Consider the following 20,014-nt stretch of genomic DNA (forward strand, 5'->3'; position numbering starts at 1 on the left):
GGACAGGTCGCGCTGCCCTTGTTGTTGCTTTTGCGGCTGTTGCATATTTGCATATGCAGAGCGCGCTGGATATGGCAGCCAATTTGCTGGTAATGCCAAAACCGATTACGCATTTGCACAGAGAGCGAAATGTTATATGTAGGGAAATTGTGAACATGATATAGGGATGTCTGGTAAAAAGTACGCTTCCTAGAAAAAGCTGTGCCCTGGATTTATTTTATTAAAATCGATTATAGATTTGTATCTTTCTCTTTTAAAAGTAACCATTTTCATGAATATACCATTTCCAAACGGTCAACACAAGTTAAATTTGTAGTTCCATATGGGTTCAAGGATAGGCAACCTATTATAGCATCAGTGTCCAATTTCAGACCTACACACAGAAAAAAACGAAACAATACCCGATTGATATTGTCTCCTCAATTTTCACATATCACCTTTTACATATCAAAATAATACGAATTCATATCAGCATGATACGAATTCATATCAACATTTCTAATTGATATGATTTTGCATCATATTAATATATATTCGTATTAATTTGATATGTTTTTCATATCAATCGTAACATCGAAAAGTCTTCGAAAAAAAAGTATGACTGTGCTTTCGTATTTTTTGTGTATTTATGGTATTAAGTATGGTACAAAAGATATTTTTTGACAGAATTGCCGCGGCCACTCTAACATTCGACGAAAAGTGAAAGTGTACAAGGTGAAACATTTACATATGTTGTTTCTTTATTTTTGCAAATGGTAAGTTAAGTATCTCATTTTCAATTGTACTTGATGTTTGTCTAATTCTAAAATATTTATTTCTTGGACACTTTAACGTGCGCTTGGGCGGATGACAACACATACTGCACTACACAAAGTCAAATGGCTGGCCAAGATGCTGAACTGGGCAAGTTGGCGTTCACCACTTCGCTGGAAAGCTTCTATCGAGGACAGAAGAAGGACTTCCTGGCGCTGATGCAAAGCTACAGGAGGCATCCGAGTACAGAGTGATCGGTCATTTATTGCTAAGTCCTGGAATAATTTTTATAATTGATCCGAAATATATAAAAAATAAATATTTACAGCGATCTTATGGGTTTTCAATATTTATTTGTTTATAAGATTCAAAAAAGTAAAAACAAAAGTGATTAATATTGATATTACAAACATATCAATCTGATATGAAAGTATATCAGTTTGAAATGAAAGCATATCAGTTTGATATGAAAGCATATCAGTTGGATATTACAAAATACCACAATTTGGTCACAACTTTGATATGTGCGCATATCAATCTGGTATGAAAAATACCAAATTGACATGTTCGAAAATATCAATGTCATATGTTCGAAAATATGAATATGATATGGCAACATAAGGGATCAAAATTGACATGAAAAAATACCCGATTGATGACCAGTTTTGGTATTTTTTTTTCTCTGTGTATTAATGATCCTTTCCTAATGTTTTTCCCAGTGCAAACACACAATCAAGGCGCATACATTTCCACCCATCACAGAGGTCAGTGCCAGGCCAAACCGCCCACACAAATCTGCGGCCAGAGGAGGGCGGCGCGTTGATGAGGATGATGGGATGATGATGATAATGATGTTGATGCCGCTGCTGCTGCCGCACTGCAAGTTGCAACCAATCTGCCGGCCAACACAGATACGTTACACTAACGCACACACTCACTCCGGACAGACCACACCACAACATTATTGTTTAAATTGCAAAGTGATACATTTGTGCCGGCGGACCGAGAGTTTGCCTTTGGTTTTAGCAGTTTGCATACGGAATGCAGATGGGTCCCAGGATGATTGGGTTAGTTAAAGCCCAATTGTGTTTGCCATGCGTTCGGGCGTTTTATGGTTCTGGTTTCCAGCAGCAGCCCAAATTTAAAATAGTTTTGGTCGCCATTTATACTATGTATAGGTACTTTATATAATGTTGGTATGAACCTATAGTAATTCGGAATAGGAATAGTTCCACCGGCTTAGGAATGTATAATTTAAGATAATTCGGTAATTATTCCCAGTGGCAATTAAGACAGGCGAATCTTACATTTAAGAACACCATTTCTAACAATTCCTAGGGCGTAATTCTGACATGTATTTTCATAGACAATTTAGTCAACGGATTTTAAATTTGAGATTTCCCTTTTAAACAATTTAGTCAATAGTTCACGTAATTTATACCCAACTGACTGACAGTTTCAAGGCTCTCCAATTACTTTTGCCAAGCTGACAACTGACATACATCAGTATTTTATGCATTTTTAATTGGATAATTTGCAAATAGTAGCGGGTAATAGTCCCTGGACAAATCCCGAGAAGAAAGACAAAGTGTCGCGAGTGTTGACAGGCGTTCTAAGCCAATGTCAGTGCTGGTGGAAAGTGGAAAGTGGGACTGGTGCACACATAAATGAAATCAAAATCAATGTCAACAACAGTGAAATGTCGAGTGTCCCGCGGGGACGCAAAAGCTGCCAGGATGGCAGGCTGGCAGGCTGGCAGGATGTCGTCAGTGGGCGGTGGATGTGGCGTCAAAGGCGCCGTCGCCTTTGAAGTACTCCCATTACTACTAAACTGGCGTACTACGGCGTAGTAAATAGAAGCTAAAGCAAATAGCGTCGAGCTCTGACGCAAAAGGACGAAAAAGGGGATCCCCCACACGGAGTGACAGCGGCAAAAACGTCAGTAGCTGCAAAAAAGAACAAGGTTTAAAGGAGTGGGTGGTCGGGTGTTATGGCAGTGGGGGCTTTTCGAGGAGAGCGAGAAAGCGGAGCAAATCAACGCAGGCAAAAAACACTTTGTGCGCGCGTCAAAGTGTTAAAGAAAGTAAGCGCCCACCCAACCACCCAACCACCCACACAACCCACACACAGCGAAAGAGAGGAAGAGTCAGGAAAGATGGAGATGGTTTTTCCCGGAGCTTTGTGTACATATTTGATGCGCTTTTTTTTCCACCCGGCTCGACAAATTTAAGTTTCGGGCTTCCTTTTCGGGGCGGCGCCACTTGCTTTGTGGGCGCCCCAATGCATGCTGGAGTACTCGCAGTTCCGGTCTCCGTAACTCCGGATTGCAACTGAAGGAGAGGGCCAAGAGCGGGGCTTATCTTTCAGCCAAACACTCGACCGTCCACTTTTTGGGGCTTAACGATGTTTGGACGGCCTTTGTCCATTTGCTATTTCCATATTGACTTGACCCGCAGGGGTCCCCCATCCGATCCCGCCCTTTGTGCCTTATTATAAGCCACACTGGAGGAAAATGTATAACTTGGAAATGGGTATTTCTAAAATAATAATTGGATTATAACTTTGATTCGACTATATAAAAAGATCGTTGCAGAGACAATTTCCCACGAGCCACAGCTTATTCCCAAAAGCTTATTCGCTAAAAAGAAAAATTATTGTATGAAAACCTTTAGTTGTTGTAAAAAAAATGCATGGGTACCATTACAGCGCCTAATGGCTTAGATTTAAGCTTACACGTTTCCGTTTAGACCCACTGATTTTTCTGCGTGCATGATTTTTTGTCCCGGGTCAATGCTTTGTGCATTTGAAATATGCCGGCAATTACCGGGCAACTTTGCCATATTACAACTGCTGAATTATTAGTGAGCTGCTTTTTTCAGCTCATTAGCGTCGCATCTAGTCGGAAAAGTGTTTGGAGGAGCCGCAGAAAGGAAGGGGTACTAAATTATGCGCAGTGCAATCAAGTTGAGTGCGTACTACAGTCTAAATAAGTAGTAGTTGTTTATTCATAAAAGCATTGCGCCGAGAAATTGTCAGCCTTTGGGCTTTGACAACACGAAAAAGAGCTTAAAGGAAAACGCAAAGCGGTAAAAGAAGGGCTCAAAAGCGGAGCGGGGGAGGGGGCGGGAAGCTCAAAAGTGCAGTTGAAACCACATAAACAAACGAGCACAGTGGACACTCGAAAGGGTTACCTCCGAGTTAAATGCACTAATGAACTTGTTGCCGAGCTTGAACAGCTGTTTATTAAATACTTGGATCATACATTTTGCCACACATGAGTTGGTAAAATTGTGTTTATCAACATCTTTGCATGATTAAAATAAATTGACCAAGACAAAGTGTGTCCCAAGATATATAGCTTATAATTTTTAGGTATTTTATGCTTGATTATGATCTATCTCCGATTCTTTCTCGATGTCTTTTTCACTTTTTGTCGAAATGAAAGGTTCTGTTCATTTACTGAGAGCCTATTGTAAGTTAGTAAGGATTTAAAAAGAACTATATTTTTCATTCACTCGCTTCAGGGAAACCATGTTTGAGTTCATTAGTTGACCGTATCGAGTGATATCTGTAAAACGAAAGGCTTTGAGCGGAAAAAGGGAGAAAGATATCGCAGTCCTATTCCTTTTACAAACTCTTTATCCCTGTGGTTTAAACTCAAACCCCAAGCCCTCGGAACTCGTCGAATTAATCGAGCTGCCATCAAATGCTTGTCAATTCCTTTGCCAAAGCGACGCCTTTTGTTCGAAATGAAAGTACAGAACTTACCATTTTTGTACTGCCAACTGTTTGAGATGCCAAAGCAAATCAGTAGAAAGCCGATCAGCAGATGTCGCCATCCCACTCCCCTGCTAAATGTCGCGCACTTCGTCGCTTTCGTTGTCACATCTTCATTATTTGCTATAACTTGGCACAATTGAGGTTCGATTTCAGCAGACTTTGTGTATGGCTCGAGGGCCATCTTATTTTGGAAGCACAATCTCCGGAATTTTAAGACATTTGGCGCAAACAATAACAGATGACGCGACCCGATCGTTTGTCTTTTCTTAGGCGCACATAATAATCACACGGAAAAACTGCAAGTGGAAGAGAGTCAAGTTTGGAAGCAGGTCGTTAGAAAATCATTCGTTTGTTTGGGCATTAGAGACTCGGTTATTAGGGCTTTCAAAATTACATTTTCAACTTCTCTTTACTGTTAATGTTTTGGTTACATATTGTAACATGTTACAAAAGACAAAATTTAAAAGAATTTAAGTGTTGTTTTAGTTTTGATGATTATAAACCCTTTTAAAATGATACTTTTCTTCGATGGAAATTTGATTCTTTTGAATAATTTGTTTAAATATATTATTTAAATAATATATTATTTATTTATTATTCATCTGTTTTTTTTGTATTTCTATATAGTACATAAGTTACATAAATGGGAGCGCAAGAGTATTTATATTATTTTTGTAAGCAAGTCAGTTATTGTTTTCAGGTCTCGAATATTTTCACTTTTCCGTTCCGATTCTTGGCTTTAATCTTAAATGTTTTTAAATTTTGCAAGCATTTATTTAAGGGAACGAGCTTAAAGCAATTACAAGTTCACTAGAAGTCATCATTTGAATTTTTCAACATTTTTAGTGCGTTTTTTGTTTTGTTGCGCAGTGTTGGCTTTGTGTTGTTGCTCTCCTACTTTAATTTAATTTCCCGTTTCTTGTGTTGATCAGTGTGATCGCCCTGTTTGCGTGTGTGTTGCCTGTGTGCGTGCTACAAATTGTTGTTGTCGCTAAGTAGCGAGTGATAAGCAATTGTGCAACTGTGTGGGGGTGACCCCGACCGCGGCCCCCTCCCCGCCCACCTGGTTGCTAAATGGAAGTAGTGTAAGTGATAAGGCGACGCGGTAATTAGGGGGAACCTTTTGTCGCTTCCACGGCGCAACAAGCCGGCGACTGACGGTGTGTGTGCAACCCCCAAAAGGCGCTGCTGCACTTTCCAGTGGAAAATTTCACGACGACAACCAAAACAAACGCCGTTTGCCGCTGGAAAATGCAGCAACAAGGCAACAGAGTGAGGGAGACGAAAACACACGCACACACACACACGCGGAGAAAACAGAACGTCTTTCAAGCAAGCCGTAAATTTAGATGCCCGAAAACTCTTGTTTTGTTTTTAGAACCATTTGATACACATTTACACAACAACAACAACAACAACAGCAGCAGCAGCTCGCACGCTGCACAACAAACCCGAAAAACACGCCAAGTTCCGAAGTTCTAGAGCTTAGAGCCCGCCAAAAGTGTGTTAACCAAGTCCACTTGGCCACTATTTGTTGTTTAGCTCACGCATTTCGACCGAGCGTAGCCATTTTGTGGTTACTTTGTTTTGTAAATATTTGATTTACTTTTCACTGAGTTTTCCGCTCGCCGTGTTGCCGTGTTTTTCGTCTCGCTCTTCCGAACAGTGTGACCGCACTGGGCCGACGCACTTTAGCCTAGGTGTGGCTGCCGCAAATGTACTAAATCAAACCCTAGGTAGTGTTCCGAATATACCAAAAATATACTCATCGAAAAGTAATAGTGCCGGTTGGGAACCTTGCTGAACACTTAAATTTTAATTTACTATTACTGCTGTCATTTCCCGAATAACCATTTGTTGCCAAGATAGTAGTTAAATTGCAAGCCAGTAGCTTTAGGCAGCACTTAAACTGCACACTAACAACAACACATTTGGCTATTTCATTAATATATAACGCAGGTTACACATCCTACTATTAATGAATAGTCGTGACACAACCCTCCTTTTTGGAGCGGGAAAAGAAATTAAAAATCTTGGTCTCCAATCTTCATATTAAAAGTTATTTATTCATGTTATTTCTTTATCTCTAATAACATAGGGAATGCAAGAATATCTATTTACTCTTGTTCAAAATCAGTGTTTATAATATCTCTATAATTTATTTGAAAATCTGTTTTGTCTTGATATTTACAATTTCAGAAACGCAACTTGAACATTTAAATGCTAATGCTATTAATCTAAAATTCTAGAATTTGTTTTTCAAAACTGTATATATAAGCAGGTGTTTACAACATATTGTTTTAGTGTCAGTATACATTTTTTTTTTATTGCCCATTTTTTAAAAGTGAAATTTAAATGTTGAAGCTATAGACATGTAAAAGATATAAATTTTGAAGATATCTAAAACAGTATATTTGAATAAAGAGCAAAACTAATTTTATAATTCCTAAAGTACATCTAGACGAGAGCATTTATAAATGCTAGGTGTGATTGTCCATGAATTGAAGCTCCGACCACAGCAGCAGGGCATTTGGTGGCAGAGGTCTGGGCTGCGGGGAAAGCAACATCACGGCCTGCCTCTCCATATCCACTTCAGTGCTGGAGATTATAACACCAATTAATAATAGTATAACCAATCAGTTTTGAGAAACCAGCACTTACACGCAGCAGAAGCCGGCGACGTTGGTGCCAATCACATCATCCTCCACGGACTCGGCAAAGCTGAGTGCCAGCACGTGATGGATGAGCGCGGGTGTGGGAGTAACGGCCACCACCTTAGTCTTGTTGTCCTCCGCCTTCATTCCTATTGGCATGCAGGAGTCTGGCAGCGGCGGAGCGCCGATCTTGTAAAGTCGCAGATCCTGGAACTTCACCTCGAAGCTGAACGGATAGAAGGGGGCCCTTGAGTTTCCGTAGAAGTACTCCTTGATGCGTTGATCCCTCGCCTCATGCCGCAGCTCTTTGCTGCGCTCCACGACACCGCCGCTCTTGGGCAGCAGCACCACATTGACACCCTTGGGCACATCGCGCAGTAGCTCGTTGTACAGACGCTCCTGGTCCAAGACAAAGATCGCACAGGCCCCATACGCCTGGGCAGCGTGCAACAGATGCGCATAACCGGAGCCCTTGACCCAACCACAGGTGTTTACTATGATGCCGGAGCTTTTTGCTGGAAAGGATAGATAATGTTGATTTTCAGATGGAACTAGCTTATCTTATAGGCGAACACACAGGATACTGAAGACAAATAGGAAAAGATAAAGGCGGTAAGCAAGTGAATAAGGGAATTAAGGCAGGTTATCCGTCAGCTTGACTTTAAAGAACACCTAACTATGGCTTTAACAGAATGTATGCATATGAGCCACTCACTTCGCTTGTTGCTGCTCAGGGACTGTAGCGAGACCTCGGCCATCTTGGAGACGACGGCATTGTACAGGACACTGTTTCCGCTGGGCGACTTGTGGCCAAAGTGGTAGACCAGCGGAGCCGTCTTGGCAAACCCCTCCTCGACGCTCGCCGGCCGCTCGATAAGGATGGTGGCCACGCTGCCGGAAATGGCAATGGAGCCCTGGCCGACGTCCAAGTCGGCGTACAGGGGCCGTCGACCCACGCGCACCGCGTAGTTTAGCAGGATGCGGCAGAGCGTGCTCTTGCCCACGTCCATGGGACCGACGACCATGGCCACGGGACCCCGACGGTCCTTCTCCTCGGCCTCCGTGCGGAATTGCTCCAGGGCCGCATGGCAGTTGACGTACTGCACCATCGGCGTCTCCTTGGAGATGTAGCACACGTCCATTTTGCCGGAGACGTGCAGCACACAGCCCTGGTATGTGAAAATGGCCACCTTGGCGCCCATGCCGAACTCGTACTGCTTTTTCTTGACCAGCTCTGTGCCGAACATCTCCGCGAAGCCATTGACCAGCTGGGATGCAAGATTAAAGGAGTAAATAATCTATTAAAGGTAGTAGTGGTGGATCAACTTACGGACACCAGGACTTTGGCGTCCTTCTGCTCGATTTCGAAGCGCAGCTCGGAGTCGCCTTCCAGGGTATAGTCCTTCCCGTGATCCTCCGACATGGCGGTGACCTCCGACCTCTGTGATTTCTTTACAGTGGCGAAATTAGGCAAATATCCGAAGTGTAAATGGTAAACAACACAATTTCGGAACAGCTGGGTAGAGATTAGAGGTGGGTGCTTATCGATATCAAATGGTAAATCGATTTCAATAGGATTTTTAAAACCTGTTTAAAAATATTTTTAAAAATTTATGTACTCCCTAATCTGTTGACGTGCTGAATTGTTGAATTTTTTCCACGCAAACTAAAATTTAAAAAATTGCAGAGACTCAACAACCTCGAGGCTGTTGAACTGCTGAAAACCAGAGCTGTCAATATGGTATCATCAGTAAACATTTTTTACTTTAAAATCAATTTAGAAACCTATTTCAATAAAAAGCAATTTAACACTATAGTATCATCAGTAACCATTTTTTACTTTAAAATCAATTTAGAAAGTACATTCTTAGTTGTTAATAATTTCAGGAATTCATTTGTGATAAAAAACATTACCGGTTTTTACTTCCGAAAAGTTGACAACTGGTCTCACAGCTATTTGAAAATTCAACAGGAACCATTTAGAGTCCTTCCCTCAATTGCTGAAATTTTCTGTTTAATTTTTATCGATTTAACAGTTCAGGGAATAGCCAGAATATATTTGATATAACTCGGGAATTATTAATTCAATATATCTTACCTCCAGCTCTATTACTGGGTATTTTCGGCATTGTGCAATACAGCCACACTGTAAAAAAGAAGCGGGATCGCGCTTTAAAATTTATGAGAAATTGCTGTGTTTTCAAATTGCTGAATCCGAATCATGCCCAGAAAAAATGGAGCGGGAAGAGCCAAGGCGCCAGTGCCCAAGCCAGCGTTGGGCGACACGAACGCAGGAAGCGACGACGACATGGCTTTCCGGTCGCCTGAGCCGGAAGAGGGCACCGACTACGGCTTGGAGTTCACCACAAGCCGGCTCTCTCTGCATTCCAATCGCCGATGCTCGACGCTGCGCAAGGATACTGCAGGCGGCCAGAGGTCGCGAGCAGCGGACAGAACCTCCAGCGATGAGGAGGATCAGGAGAATCGCCCTCCAGCAGCCAGGTCGCCGCGGACGCGCCGAACGACCTCTCAGCAGGAGAGGCGCCAGGCTCCCAGCCAGCCGGCCAGGCCGCAAGCACCAGCCACCGGATCGGCCGGTGCCCAGAATCAGAGCAGGCGGCGCAAGATGGCCAACCCCTTGAGCCGAGCCAGGAGGATGGATCGCGAGATCCGGCATCTGCAGAACTATCCCGGCATGCTGATACCCAAGCTGCCCTTCTCGCGTCTGGTGCGCGAGTTCATCTTTAAGTACAGCGACGGAGAACCGATGAGGATCACCGAAGGCGCCTTGTCGGCCCTGCAGGTGTCCTGCGAGATGTTCCTGACGCATCGTCTGGCCGACTCCTACATGCTCACCAAGCACCGCAGTCGCGTCACGCTGGAGGTGCGCGACATGGCTTTGATGGCCTTCATCTGCGACCGAGGCCACCAATAGTCCATAGGTTTTTAAATGTTATCTTAACTTTAAGTATTTTTCCAGCAATTTATTTCAAGTTTGATTATAAACAGCACCAAATAAACACATGTTTTGTTAGTTTTAGCAATTCGTTTTATTTCTAGTTCTTGCTGTTTCTTTTGTCTCCATTTTCTTGTACAACATAAAACATAATCCATAATAGTTTAACTATAGAGTTGCCGGCCAGCGCCGTGCGAGCTACAAATAATATGGGTTTTAGCTAGGATTGGGATGCATAAGATGTAGTCACGCGAAACGCACTAAAATTATGGGCCTAGTCAGGATAGGTAGTGCGCTTTTTGAAATGAGTCACCATTTAGAATGTCGCGGCCCTTCGAACGACCCCGATGAGTTGAAAACTAAGCACTAAAACGAGTAACATGAATAGATATACTGGCCTCAACTGAAAATCGCAACTGCGCTCGCACCTAATTTGTTGTCTTTTGTGGGATGGATCGATCGCCAATGGGTGGTCACAAGACTTAAACGTAAATTGAGCTTTCATCGAGCTATTTTTAGGCTTATTCTGCTTTCTTTTTGGCATTTGCACAAGTGTGATTTAGCACAGTAAAAATACTGCAATCTAGATTTATTACAACTTACACAATCATACAAAATATATTTATGTTTATATATTTAGCCATATAATTGATATCGGAGACTGCAACAGTTCTTTCTCCCAGCAGCCCTAGCCACCTCGCCTTCTCGGCTACAACACGTGTTGTAAACTATTTCCTAAAATGTAGGAGCAACGTTTTGCTTCGCCCTTTTGCTAACGTTTCTATCTGTTTTGTTTTGTTTCGTTTCGTTTGGTTGTGTTTCTCCTGGTTTAGCTTAAACTTGACGGTGAATTTTGTTGGGTTGTGTTTACGGGTTTGTATTACTTGCGCTCCGCCTGCTCCTACGAGTATCCCTCGGCTCTAACGACGTAAATTTGTAAAAGAAAACTAATTAATGTAGCGCGAAGCCGAAACCTAGTGCGGTTTGCTCTTCGACTTCCGATGCGCAGTGCCGCCGTTCTTGTCCGCACTGCTGCCAATGTTGCTCTGACTGCTCACCGAGGCGGTGGCCGGATGCGGGGCGAGGCCCTTGGGCGCGTACGGTATCCGGAACAGATCGATGCGCAGGTGCTGGCAGATCTCCAGGCACACCTGGGAGCAGTACCGCAGCAGATCCTGGGTGCCCCATATGAGCGTGAACCACAGCAGCCAGATCTCGGGCACGATGCAGTTGAAGTACTGGTTCAGGAACAGCAGCGAGGGCCCGAGCAGCGACCAGTCCAGGTACTCCATCTCCGACTTGGTCATGTGGGCAATCTGTGGGCAAATAATGCGATCAATTGAGTTTTTGACTTTATAATATTATCTTTACGATTGGTTGCAAAACTGATTGATAACTTCATCAACTTGGATCACCTTTTACACCGTTCCTTAAATGAATTCTGTTGAATGTAATGTATTCCTATTTCAGTTCATGTCTACTTCCTTGACAAATATTATATTTTACTTGAAACAAAATGCTTCTTCTTTACCAAGTCAATAAATCTGAAGATATCCTTAATATTTTAATGGTATTCATATTAAATCTAATATAATTAGATAATTTATACCGTCGTGTAAACTTTGGTCAAGTTGTTGTCTCGAAAAAATTCCGTTTCTCAGTACCATGTTAAGTTCTAGTTAAAATTTGTCGGATAACAATAAAAAAACTGCAACGAAAAGATAGCCTTTAAAGGTTGAAGATTTATACTTTTTTGGGTATTATTAGGCATTCGTAAAATGAACATCGCACTTGGAAAACAATTATATCATCCCGAAAAATTGTATCTTTCTGTTAAATTTTTTTGACTGCTGGCAAACTAGAACCTTAACATTGCGTTGAGAAATCCACCAATTTTTACTAAGACGCCAAAGCAATCAACCATTCGGTGGACATCATATCCAAAAGACAGAATTATCCGAATTTGTGTTTACATTGTAAATTAAAGAAATTGCATTCTCTTTTAAGTTAATCATTGCGGTCATGGTGTAACAAAATCAAACATTAGTTTATATCATTACATTATATTAGCACACTTAAATCGCACCGCAAGAATATTATTTAAATATAGTCGCTTAAAATAAATATTAAAGTCGCTTACAAATGAGAATGTATCATTTTTTTCTTAGAAATGTTGACATCAGAATTTTTTTAGATTGGTCGCCACGAGATAATCTATCGTTATGAGGTTTTTTTGTTTGATTAAGACACACTTGACATGAATTGATTTAAAAATAAATGTTTTTAAATAATAAAATATACGAATAACTATCAAACATGCGCTGGACTTGAGCTGACGCATTCAGCATCAATCATTTGCATCGTTATCATTTATAAAAGTCAAATCTGGACTATTCCATTTGACTTTTTCGGAACACCAGTGGCATGGTGACCCGAATCAACTGGACCAAGGGGAATATACCCGGGACTTACCACCAACTTGTTGGTGACCTTGGCGGCCACCATGCCGAAGGCCAGGATGTACACCGAGGCGTGCTCGGTGAAGATGTTCTGGGGCGACTTCTGGGCAATCATCAGGGCGGGCAGCACCACCAGCGTGAGCGGGATGCTGGGCGACAGGACACTGGTGCCCTGCGGGAGTACGGAGAGACTACATTAGAGGGATTACTTGAGGCTTGCTGCACGCTTGCAAAGTGTCACCGCTGGCGGCGTTGTGCTGATTGGACTTTAAACGATTTATTAGTCAATTGTGAGTCACGGCACATTTTGCAAGGTCACAACAATTCGAGAGTGCACAAACAAAAGTGAACAAAAAGTCTTTTGGCTTTTGGTGTTTGGGGTTCGGCAATTTCCCCTCCAGAAATTTAAAGAGAACACTGGAGGGGGAATTGCGCTTACAGATTTGTTTATTACATGTATTATTTACATGGTCTAGCGCTATTGGGCGGGTGTGTGGGTGGTGGATTGGTTGGTTTTTGTGGGTTTTAAAATGCACATATGTCAGTATACGAAGCCAATTTACCAAACGAAAGCACAATGCCAAACGAAAACAAACTACATGCCATGCCAAACTGTCACCAAAACAAGAACTACGAGCTAAACAAATAAATATACTAGAAGTCAACGAACATTGGACGTGCACGGGGATCGATAAAGATAGCATTACTCAAGGGTGGGTAACCGAAGCCGATTTACAGTGCGTTTAAACCACATAAGACACAGGATGCCGGATACCACATGAGCTATGTATGTTTCTGCAAACGCACTGCACACCAGGACAAGGACGAGACTATCTCGCTGGGAGTTCTTCGAGATCAACTTAAGGGAAAAGTTCTTACAGCAACCGACGATCCGTTCTTGCCGCAGCCTTCGGTCAAAATGCACTTCGAGTAGCGGAGTGCTAGAATCAAATCTACGCCGCAGGCCACATAAATTGGCAGAAATCGGGTTTCGCAGTTGAAGTACGGTAGCTGCCAATTTCAAGGTTAATGGGGAATGGGTTTCGGGTTCGTTTTGGTTTTGTCAAACGATATTGATCGATTGGTTGGTTGTTTGATTGCGTGCGGGAGAAAAGAACGACGCGCATTAAAATTTCATGTGTAATTACGGAACAGTTGTGGTTTTTCCAGAAGTCTTTCGTTAACAGAAGTGTGGCTTAAAAACTTAAAGGTTAATTCGTTACAAGCTCCAAACTCACCAAGGTTGATTAAATTTACACTTAGGCTAAAAATTAAGATAACAAATACCAATATCAATCGATTACTAAATAAATATACAGTAATACCACTTAGGAAACTAGAAAAACCCAAGCAGCAGCATGCTAAGTATGGAAATCAGTGATATGTCGCATTAGTCGGTATGGGGATTAGGAAATTATCGAGTGCTAGAGCCCAAACCAAACTCCTGAGCCCTCCACCGAACGAGCCGAAACTGCAAGCCATTTCCAAATCCAAGTCAACGGAAAATGCAAAACGGATATTAGTAGAGAACCCAAAAGCAGAACCAAGGATTAGATAAAAATGTTATGGCTGGGGCTGCGGATTAGTTGATGACCCGCTTTCAAGTTAGTCTGTTATGTTTTACTGGTTTTATAATAGTTTTTCGCCTCGTTATTGCGAGAGGAGGGTGCAATGCTTACAGCAACTGAGGAGCCGTTTTTGCCACTGCCGCCTTCAGTAAACATTTTTAAGAAATTGATTATATTCAAGGTATAACCGAATGTGATAAATATTAATATTGTATAATTCCATGAAAGGCCCACGATTGGTATCTAGTAAAGATGAAAGATTGCAAGAAAACATAAAATTTAGAATCTTCGACTACATTCAGAGGATGGGAAAATTGTTGGTATAATGTTTGGATTGGTTAAAGAGGTCGTGGGGTGCTCACAGTGGCTTACAAACTGTGAGCACCCCCAGCCCACGCTTACAATCTAAACTTAAAGGGAATACGTAAGAAATGGCAAAGAGTTTAATGTTACTTTTTGGTTAAATAGGTAAATCCAAAACCGGAAGACATTGAAGACATAAAGAGTAAATAGAAATACCAAAAATGTCAAATGGACAATTGGACAGGGCAATACATAGATTATTTTAGGGGTAACTAAGAATTAACTTAAAGTTTGCATTCAGCAGCCTCAAATAGTTATTGTGTATGTGTGTTTATTTTAGGCATGCTCTCGAATTGCTTCCAATTATGTCATGATTGAGTGGTTTCAATAGCAACAAAGCAGATTATTATTTTTGCAGCAGCTGCGCCGTTAAAACCAAAGACACTGAACAAGAATCAACAACGGCACAGGTTAAATAGGCAAGCAATTGGGGTTAGAGAGTGGGATAGAGGGGTTAAGGGGTTATCCTCACGCCACGCACCTTCCTCGAAACTCAGCTGAGCTAGTCAGCAAACAGAAAGCTAGGTGGGAACTGAAAACTCTTTTAATTCAGATCAATCTCTTTTGAGGAGCCAAAATATTTTTTGTTTTGTGTGTGTTTGTTGTAGTGGTTTTAGTGTTTCGTGTTCGTGTTCGTGTGTGTGTTCCGTGTGTGTTAAGGACTTACAGCAACTGTGGAGCCATTCTTGCCAACACCACCGGCTTTAATGACGGAAAATACATAAGTTAGGGAAAGCAGACCGCACACAATGGTCGTCAATGCCGGCCCATACCAAAGCTCTATACTGCCGATGCCGATCTGGGTGTTATATGTGGGTGTGGTGTTGGTGTGTTAAGTGTTTTACCGCGATAGGCATTGGGTTTCGGCAGGTTTGATTAGGGTGCACACGCAGTATGCATTAGGTACATAGAAGTAGAAGGTTTAATACATTACAAATACTCGTCGTGTTTAAATGTTAACTGGAAACTATACGAGACCTATACATAAGTATATCAGAGAGTTCTGTCCTGGCCTCAAAACCCTAACTGCTTTCGTGGTTTTCCATTCATGCTGACAAAAGGGAATTTAATGGTTGGGGAGTTGAACTCAAAACTAAACTAGCACGCTAAATCAAACTGAACGGAACTTAAGGCATCCTAGCCGAGCTTAATTCGAAGCAGCCTATATGAAACTCGAACGCTAAAGTCTAGGTAAACGTAACGAAATAAAACTCTTAGAAGTACGCTAAGATATATAAGTAAAAAATAAAAAGGAATGCAAAGAACTTCCGGAAATAAGGCTATAAACAAAAGGTTACTCGAGGGTCCTCGCTGGGTGCCTTCAGAACCTCTCCTACCTTGGACAGCCAGATCTCAGGGCCCAGCACAGCCGACACCAGGTGAATGGCTATGATTGAAAACTGCGCCTCCGTCACATCAATTCGTCCGAAGCGCATCGTTCCGGACACATAGGTCTGCCAGTGGGCGCAGTAAAAGAGAGCTATAGCACAGAAGCACTGAAAGAGAAGTTCAGAATTCATCTCGCTCTGAATAAGCTGTGCGTAATCCACTCACCTGGAAGAACAGCCAGTTGGGGTAGTGTCCCAGTTGGCAGGAAATGCACGCCGACAGGGCCACGAACACCGTGGATATGGAGTCACAGCCATGGTCGAAGAGCTCGCCCAGCGGCGAGGAGGTGTTCGTGCGTCGCGCCTGCTTCCCGTCGATGGAGTCCAGACTTTGGTAGATGAAGAGGCCCAGGGCGCAGAGCACACAGGTCCAACGAGGCGGAGCCTCAACGCCATTTGGGCTATAACTGAATGTGGATACGGGAAATCAGTGAGTTAATAGCTTGCCAATCACAACAGTGGTTTTACATAAAGAGGGGTAACTGCATGGTTAAAAGGAATTAGCGGATTTGAGCTAATGAGTTAGCTGATTTTTTCTTAAAAACCTTCCAATTGTGTAATATTGTTATGAACTTGCTTTGAATTTGATACAGGCTTTGCATAACTCGAGAAGGCGACCGTGAATTTATTGATTATAAGTTGAGTAAAGCTGATTCATTGCAGTACTTGACCTATCATTCAAGGAAAAACTTAATAAAACAAAACGAGAAATTAAAATTAAATCCGCTGATTACAATTAAAACCCAATGATACCATCTTCGAACTATTTAAATATCATAACCAGCCGTATTAATAACTTCCATTAAATGGTATAGTCCCTTGCAAGTGAAAAGTTAAAAGAATTAAGGCTGTACTAGACTGCCAAGTGTATAATTTCAAACAGTTTCGTGCGATTCCAGGTCAATTAGCCGCACCATTCCCCTTCGCAATGAAAACAGACTGACGTCAGTGAGCATAAGATCGCCTGATGAGCAAAGTTCCCAAGCTGAGTTTCTTAATTAGCACTCAGGTTAAGAATAAAATCACTACTTTGCTACTGCCCCTTGAAAATGTCTGATAAGCGGACTGCTATCTCCTCCGCCATGTCGCCAAATCAGCTGACTTTGTGGTTCCGGCTCGCAATTTCGGCACACTACAACTGCCAGCGGAAAGAATAGAACACCTGATTCCAGCTGAATCATCATGCAAAGATTGACACTACTTTATCGAGTCCCACTGACCTAGACAAGTTCAGCAAAAACCACAAGCGGGCCGACCACAGTTAGGTTTTTAGCAAAACAAGAATTATTAAACAAATACAAAAGTGCAAACAAAAGTAGAATAATAATGGATACAGTGCAAATAAAACCGGTCCGGTCTTTTGGCTAGGTTTGTGAATGAATATATAGATCCTATAGCATGTATTTTGCGCTAAAAATAACAGAAACCGACACGTGAGCAGCATTGAAGGTGATTCATCTGGGGGACAGAAGTAAATGTCTTTTCAGCCACTTTGGTTGACATGCCAGCCCTCTGAAGCAATCAGCCATAATTGAGAAAAAGTAGTCACAAGTGGGTTGACTAAATGCTTGATATATACATATTTAATTTCCAAAAAAAAATCATGCATTGCTATACTTTTAATAATTAATTTCACATGACTTTTGCCCCTCTTACTAGACTTTACCTCGCAAATAGGTGTTAAAAACAGCAGCCTTTCAGTGTTTTACTATTTTTCACCTCTTTATCGCCTACATACTCAGTGGAATATACCGAGAAACACAGAAATACGCTGCTTTCTGGGCCATATCTCTTGAATTCAAGGTTTTTTCCACAGTCAGGGAGAAAGTCTGTCTCTCTAAAAATAGTTCTTGTAATTGCCACAACTTTTTGGTTTGTTGAGAGTAGCGGAACATGTTTAAATGCCGGACTTTGGTGGGAAGACCCATAAAAATCAATTAGAAATGCAAATTGTCATTCTAATTCAATCAAAGGTATCCCAATTGAAAGGCAAACAATTGGAAAATGCAAAATGTGCCCCCTGGGTTAACTCATGTGAACTTTGCTTTGGCAAGCTGCGGCTTTTTGAAAAGTTCTTTAACGCCAGGCTTCTGGTACCTGTTGGATTTCGATGCAGTGTTTCATCAGGCTTTACATGCAGCCACGATTAGCCCGCCTTTGTTTATTTACTTATCGTTTGAAATTGCCATTTTTTGCAACGCCCTCTGGCTAAAGAAATGCGTCACAAACCGACGACAAACGACGATGATTGCGATTACTTATATTTCGCGCAGTTCGCGTGTAATGGGTAAAGTGGCGAGACGCCCTCGCTATCTTATCGCTGGCATAGTTTGTGTCCAAGTTCTGGAGAGGGGGTCCGCGTATCCGCCAGTTAGCCTCCTCTCCACCCTCTGGTTTAGTTAGTTAGCGTAGTTATGGAATGGTACGCTATCGCTGCGCATTATGAAACGAAAACGGCAGGTCGCCTGATTTTCCTGTGTCTTGCAGTACTACTTAAAATCAAAGTTGCTATTAAAATTGGCGTGTTTACAAACAAATGATACTACTTTGATTTCCTAAGAAGACAAGATATTAATTAATAAACCCTGCAATGGAACAATTTACTGCATTAAATCAATATTTGTTCTGAACTAAATATTAGAAATTAATTCAACTGAAAAGTCTTCAAAAGCCTTTATTTTTTGTATTTTATTTTATGCCTGTTTAAATAATAAATAATCTGAAAACTTATCTGGAATTTCCTGATACACACCCAGAATCTCTACGAATCCCTGACAAAACTACATAAAGTGCTGGCAAAATAAATCAAGCAATCAAATATGTTAATCTCGGGATAGTAGACTCTACGAGCCCAATGTTTCTGAATTTTCTTTGAGAAGCTGACAAACCCAAGCAAACAAATCCGGCAAACTGAAAGTGACAAGTGACAGTTGAAAGAGCGAAGCAAACAGCTGATGCAGATTCCTAATCCCCGCCAATTGAGGTGGAAATTTCCTCGCCAGGCAGCATTTAGAGGCTGGGAATGCGATTTTTGCGGGGGTCAAGGGGTCACCGGAAAGTTTTCCAAGGCGACGGGCTTACCAGATTAGTATCAGCGTGGTGACCACATTGAGGATCAAGCCCACAATGGTGATGAGGTTGGGGGCCAGCCACAGGGGCGTCTGGGCCACCAGCCAGTTCCACCACGGCTGCAGCAGCGGATCGAGGAGGCTGGCGCTGAAGCAGGAGTACTTGTGCTCGCTCAGCTTCCTCAGCTGCTGGGCACTCAGGATGTGCTTCTCGCGGTAGGCGAGCAGCGGCAGCGCCATTTTCCCTCGAGTTACGTCGTGCGAATTCCGACTGCGAATCCCTGACGCGCTTTTCGCTTTTCACTTTTCACTTTCCTCTGACCTAGCGCTTTTCCCTCGCGCGCATTTGTGTACGTGTTCCTCGCAGCGCGCCTATGTGTGTGCGCTCGCTTTTCCTGGCTGTTTCCACACGTGGACCGCAATGGTGGCGAAACTACAGGTCGCGCTTAGAACAGCGGTTGAGCACTGTGGCGAGGGCGGCTGAACGGTTACGTGGGTGCGCGCGGCGACTCCGCACTTGTATGTTTACTTAACAAATTTAACTTAATTGGACGACCGTGCCGTGCAGTTTTTTTTCTTATTTTCATATGAGCAGTGTGACCGTGGCAGGGAGTTAAAAATAATCCATTAGGGATTTCCAATGAAATACCAAATTTATACCGCAAAGCAAACGGCCTGTGGGTGGAGAACTTCGATATTTCTGGCCCGGACTTAACATTGGCCGCGTTCAGCGGAGCAACATGATACCTGAAAGAGGTGCAGAAACATTGAAGTGTTTCGATGACATCGATGATTGCCTGTTAACACATTAGAAAAGCGATGTTTTCTGCTCTAGTACCTGATCACTGATGGAACTCTTACGAAAGTTCTGTTGAACGCACATGATACTAATGATGATGCAAAACGTTACTGCTATAAGTAAAAAAGTAATAATAGTACGCTACATCTTCGTGATACATGATACATTGCTGCTAACGTGTATCGATGAGTGAAATATCGATAAGACTTAACATAATTATTATTAA

General features: G+C 42.2%; 4 protein-coding genes and 1 long non-coding RNA gene across 8 annotated transcripts in view; 2 read left to right on the forward strand and 3 right to left on the reverse strand.

Moving 5' to 3' along the window:
- The window catches only part of LOC119549127 (low-density lipoprotein receptor-related protein 6), a 33,974-nt gene extending 27,750 nt beyond the window's left edge, over positions 1-6,224 (reverse strand). The window contains exons 1-2 of one of the 2 annotated variants that reach the window (XM_037856893.1): positions 6,140-6,224; positions 4,522-4,829 (exon numbers count right to left, since the gene is read on the reverse strand). In XM_037856893.1, coding sequence (XP_037712821.1) covers positions 4,522-4,714 — 193 coding nt within the window. In that variant the 5' untranslated portion in view covers positions 4,715-4,829; positions 6,140-6,224. Of the gene's footprint in view, positions 1-4,521; positions 4,830-6,080 lie in introns of both variants that reach the window. The other variant, XM_037856894.1, reaches the window with a different exon arrangement.
- LOC119549130 lies at positions 681-1,089 on the forward strand. The gene is made up of 2 exons (XR_005219386.1): positions 681-755; positions 875-1,089. It is a non-coding gene; the product is annotated as an uncharacterized LOC119549130 (long non-coding RNA).
- A 448-nt stretch (positions 6,225-6,672) lies between the features above and the next one.
- On the reverse strand, positions 6,673-8,727 carry LOC119549015 (protein CLP1 homolog). The gene is made up of 4 exons (XM_037856658.1): positions 8,518-8,727; positions 7,903-8,455; positions 7,195-7,702; positions 6,673-7,131 (listed from the first exon to the last, which is right to left on the reverse strand). The coding sequence occupies exons 1-4, from the start codon at positions 8,608-8,610 to the stop codon at positions 7,014-7,016; spliced, it is 1,272 nt and encodes a 423-aa protein (XP_037712586.1). The 5' UTR covers positions 8,611-8,727; the 3' UTR covers positions 6,673-7,013.
- A 586-nt stretch (positions 8,728-9,313) lies between these two features.
- LOC119549018 (histone H3-like centromeric protein cid) lies at positions 9,314-10,246 on the forward strand. The gene has a single exon (XM_037856662.1). It carries the CDS (start codon positions 9,409-9,411, stop codon positions 10,120-10,122), a length of 714 nt encoding a protein of 237 aa, XP_037712590.1. The 5' UTR covers positions 9,314-9,408; the 3' UTR covers positions 10,123-10,246.
- A 450-nt stretch (positions 10,247-10,696) lies between these two features.
- Positions 10,697-19,583, reverse strand: LOC119549017 (cholinephosphotransferase 1). Of its 3 annotated transcripts, none has more exons than XM_037856661.1 (6): positions 19,003-19,583; positions 16,088-16,328; positions 15,871-16,029; positions 13,482-13,613; positions 12,616-12,774; positions 10,697-11,459 (listed from the first exon to the last, which is right to left on the reverse strand). In XM_037856661.1, the coding sequence occupies exons 1-6, from the start codon at positions 19,227-19,229 to the stop codon at positions 11,118-11,120; spliced, it is 1,260 nt and encodes a 419-aa protein (XP_037712589.1). In that variant the 5' UTR covers positions 19,230-19,583; the 3' UTR covers positions 10,697-11,117. The 3 variants fall into 3 exon arrangements, with proteins under 3 accessions (XP_037712589.1, XP_037712588.1, XP_037712587.1); XM_037856660.1 differs by lacking the exon at positions 13,482-13,613 and adding an exon at positions 14,282-14,413 and having other exon boundaries at positions 19,003-19,582; XM_037856659.1 differs by lacking the exon at positions 13,482-13,613 and adding an exon at positions 15,201-15,332 and having other exon boundaries at positions 19,003-19,581.
- Between the last annotated feature and the right edge of the window lie 431 nt (positions 19,584-20,014).

Source organism: Drosophila subpulchrella, chromosome 2R (assembly GCF_014743375.2).
Source record: "Drosophila subpulchrella strain 33 F10 #4 breed RU33 chromosome 2R, RU_Dsub_v1.1 Primary Assembly, whole genome shotgun sequence".
NCBI lineage: Eukaryota > Metazoa > Arthropoda > Insecta > Diptera > Drosophilidae > Drosophila > Drosophila subpulchrella.

What these genes read in the sequence shown, in the direction of transcription:
- LOC119549018 (XM_037856662.1), top strand. Translation starts at nt 9,409, where the DNA reads ATGCCCAGAAAAAATGGAGCGGGAAGAGCCAAGGCGCCAGTGCCCAAG.
- LOC119549015 (XM_037856658.1), bottom strand. Translation starts at nt 8,610, where the DNA reads ATGTCGGAGGATCACGGGAAGGACTATACCCTGGAAGGCGACTCCGAG. An exon ending in ACGCCAAAGTCCTGGTGTCC is followed by an intron (nt 8,456 to 8,517) that starts GTAAGTTGATCC and finishes CTTGCATCCCAG; the next exon opens with CTGGTCAATGGCTTCGCGGA. An exon ending in GTCGCCGGCTTCTGCTGCGT is followed by an intron (nt 7,132 to 7,194) that starts GTAAGTGCTGGT and finishes TATAATCTCCAG; the next exon opens with CACTGAAGTGGATATGGAGA.
- LOC119549017 (XM_037856661.1), bottom strand. Translation starts at nt 19,229, where the DNA reads ATGGCGCTGCCGCTGCTCGCCTACCGCGAGAAGCACATCCTGAGTGCC. An exon ending in CCAACTGGCTGTTCTTCCAG is followed by an intron (nt 16,030 to 16,087) that starts GTGAGTGGATTA and finishes CTTCTCTTTCAG; the next exon opens with TGCTTCTGTGCTATAGCTCT. An exon ending in CTGAGATCTGGCTGTCCAAG is followed by an intron (nt 13,614 to 15,870) that starts GTAGGAGAGGTT and finishes TGAAATTGGCAG; the next exon opens with CTACCGTACTTCAACTGCGA.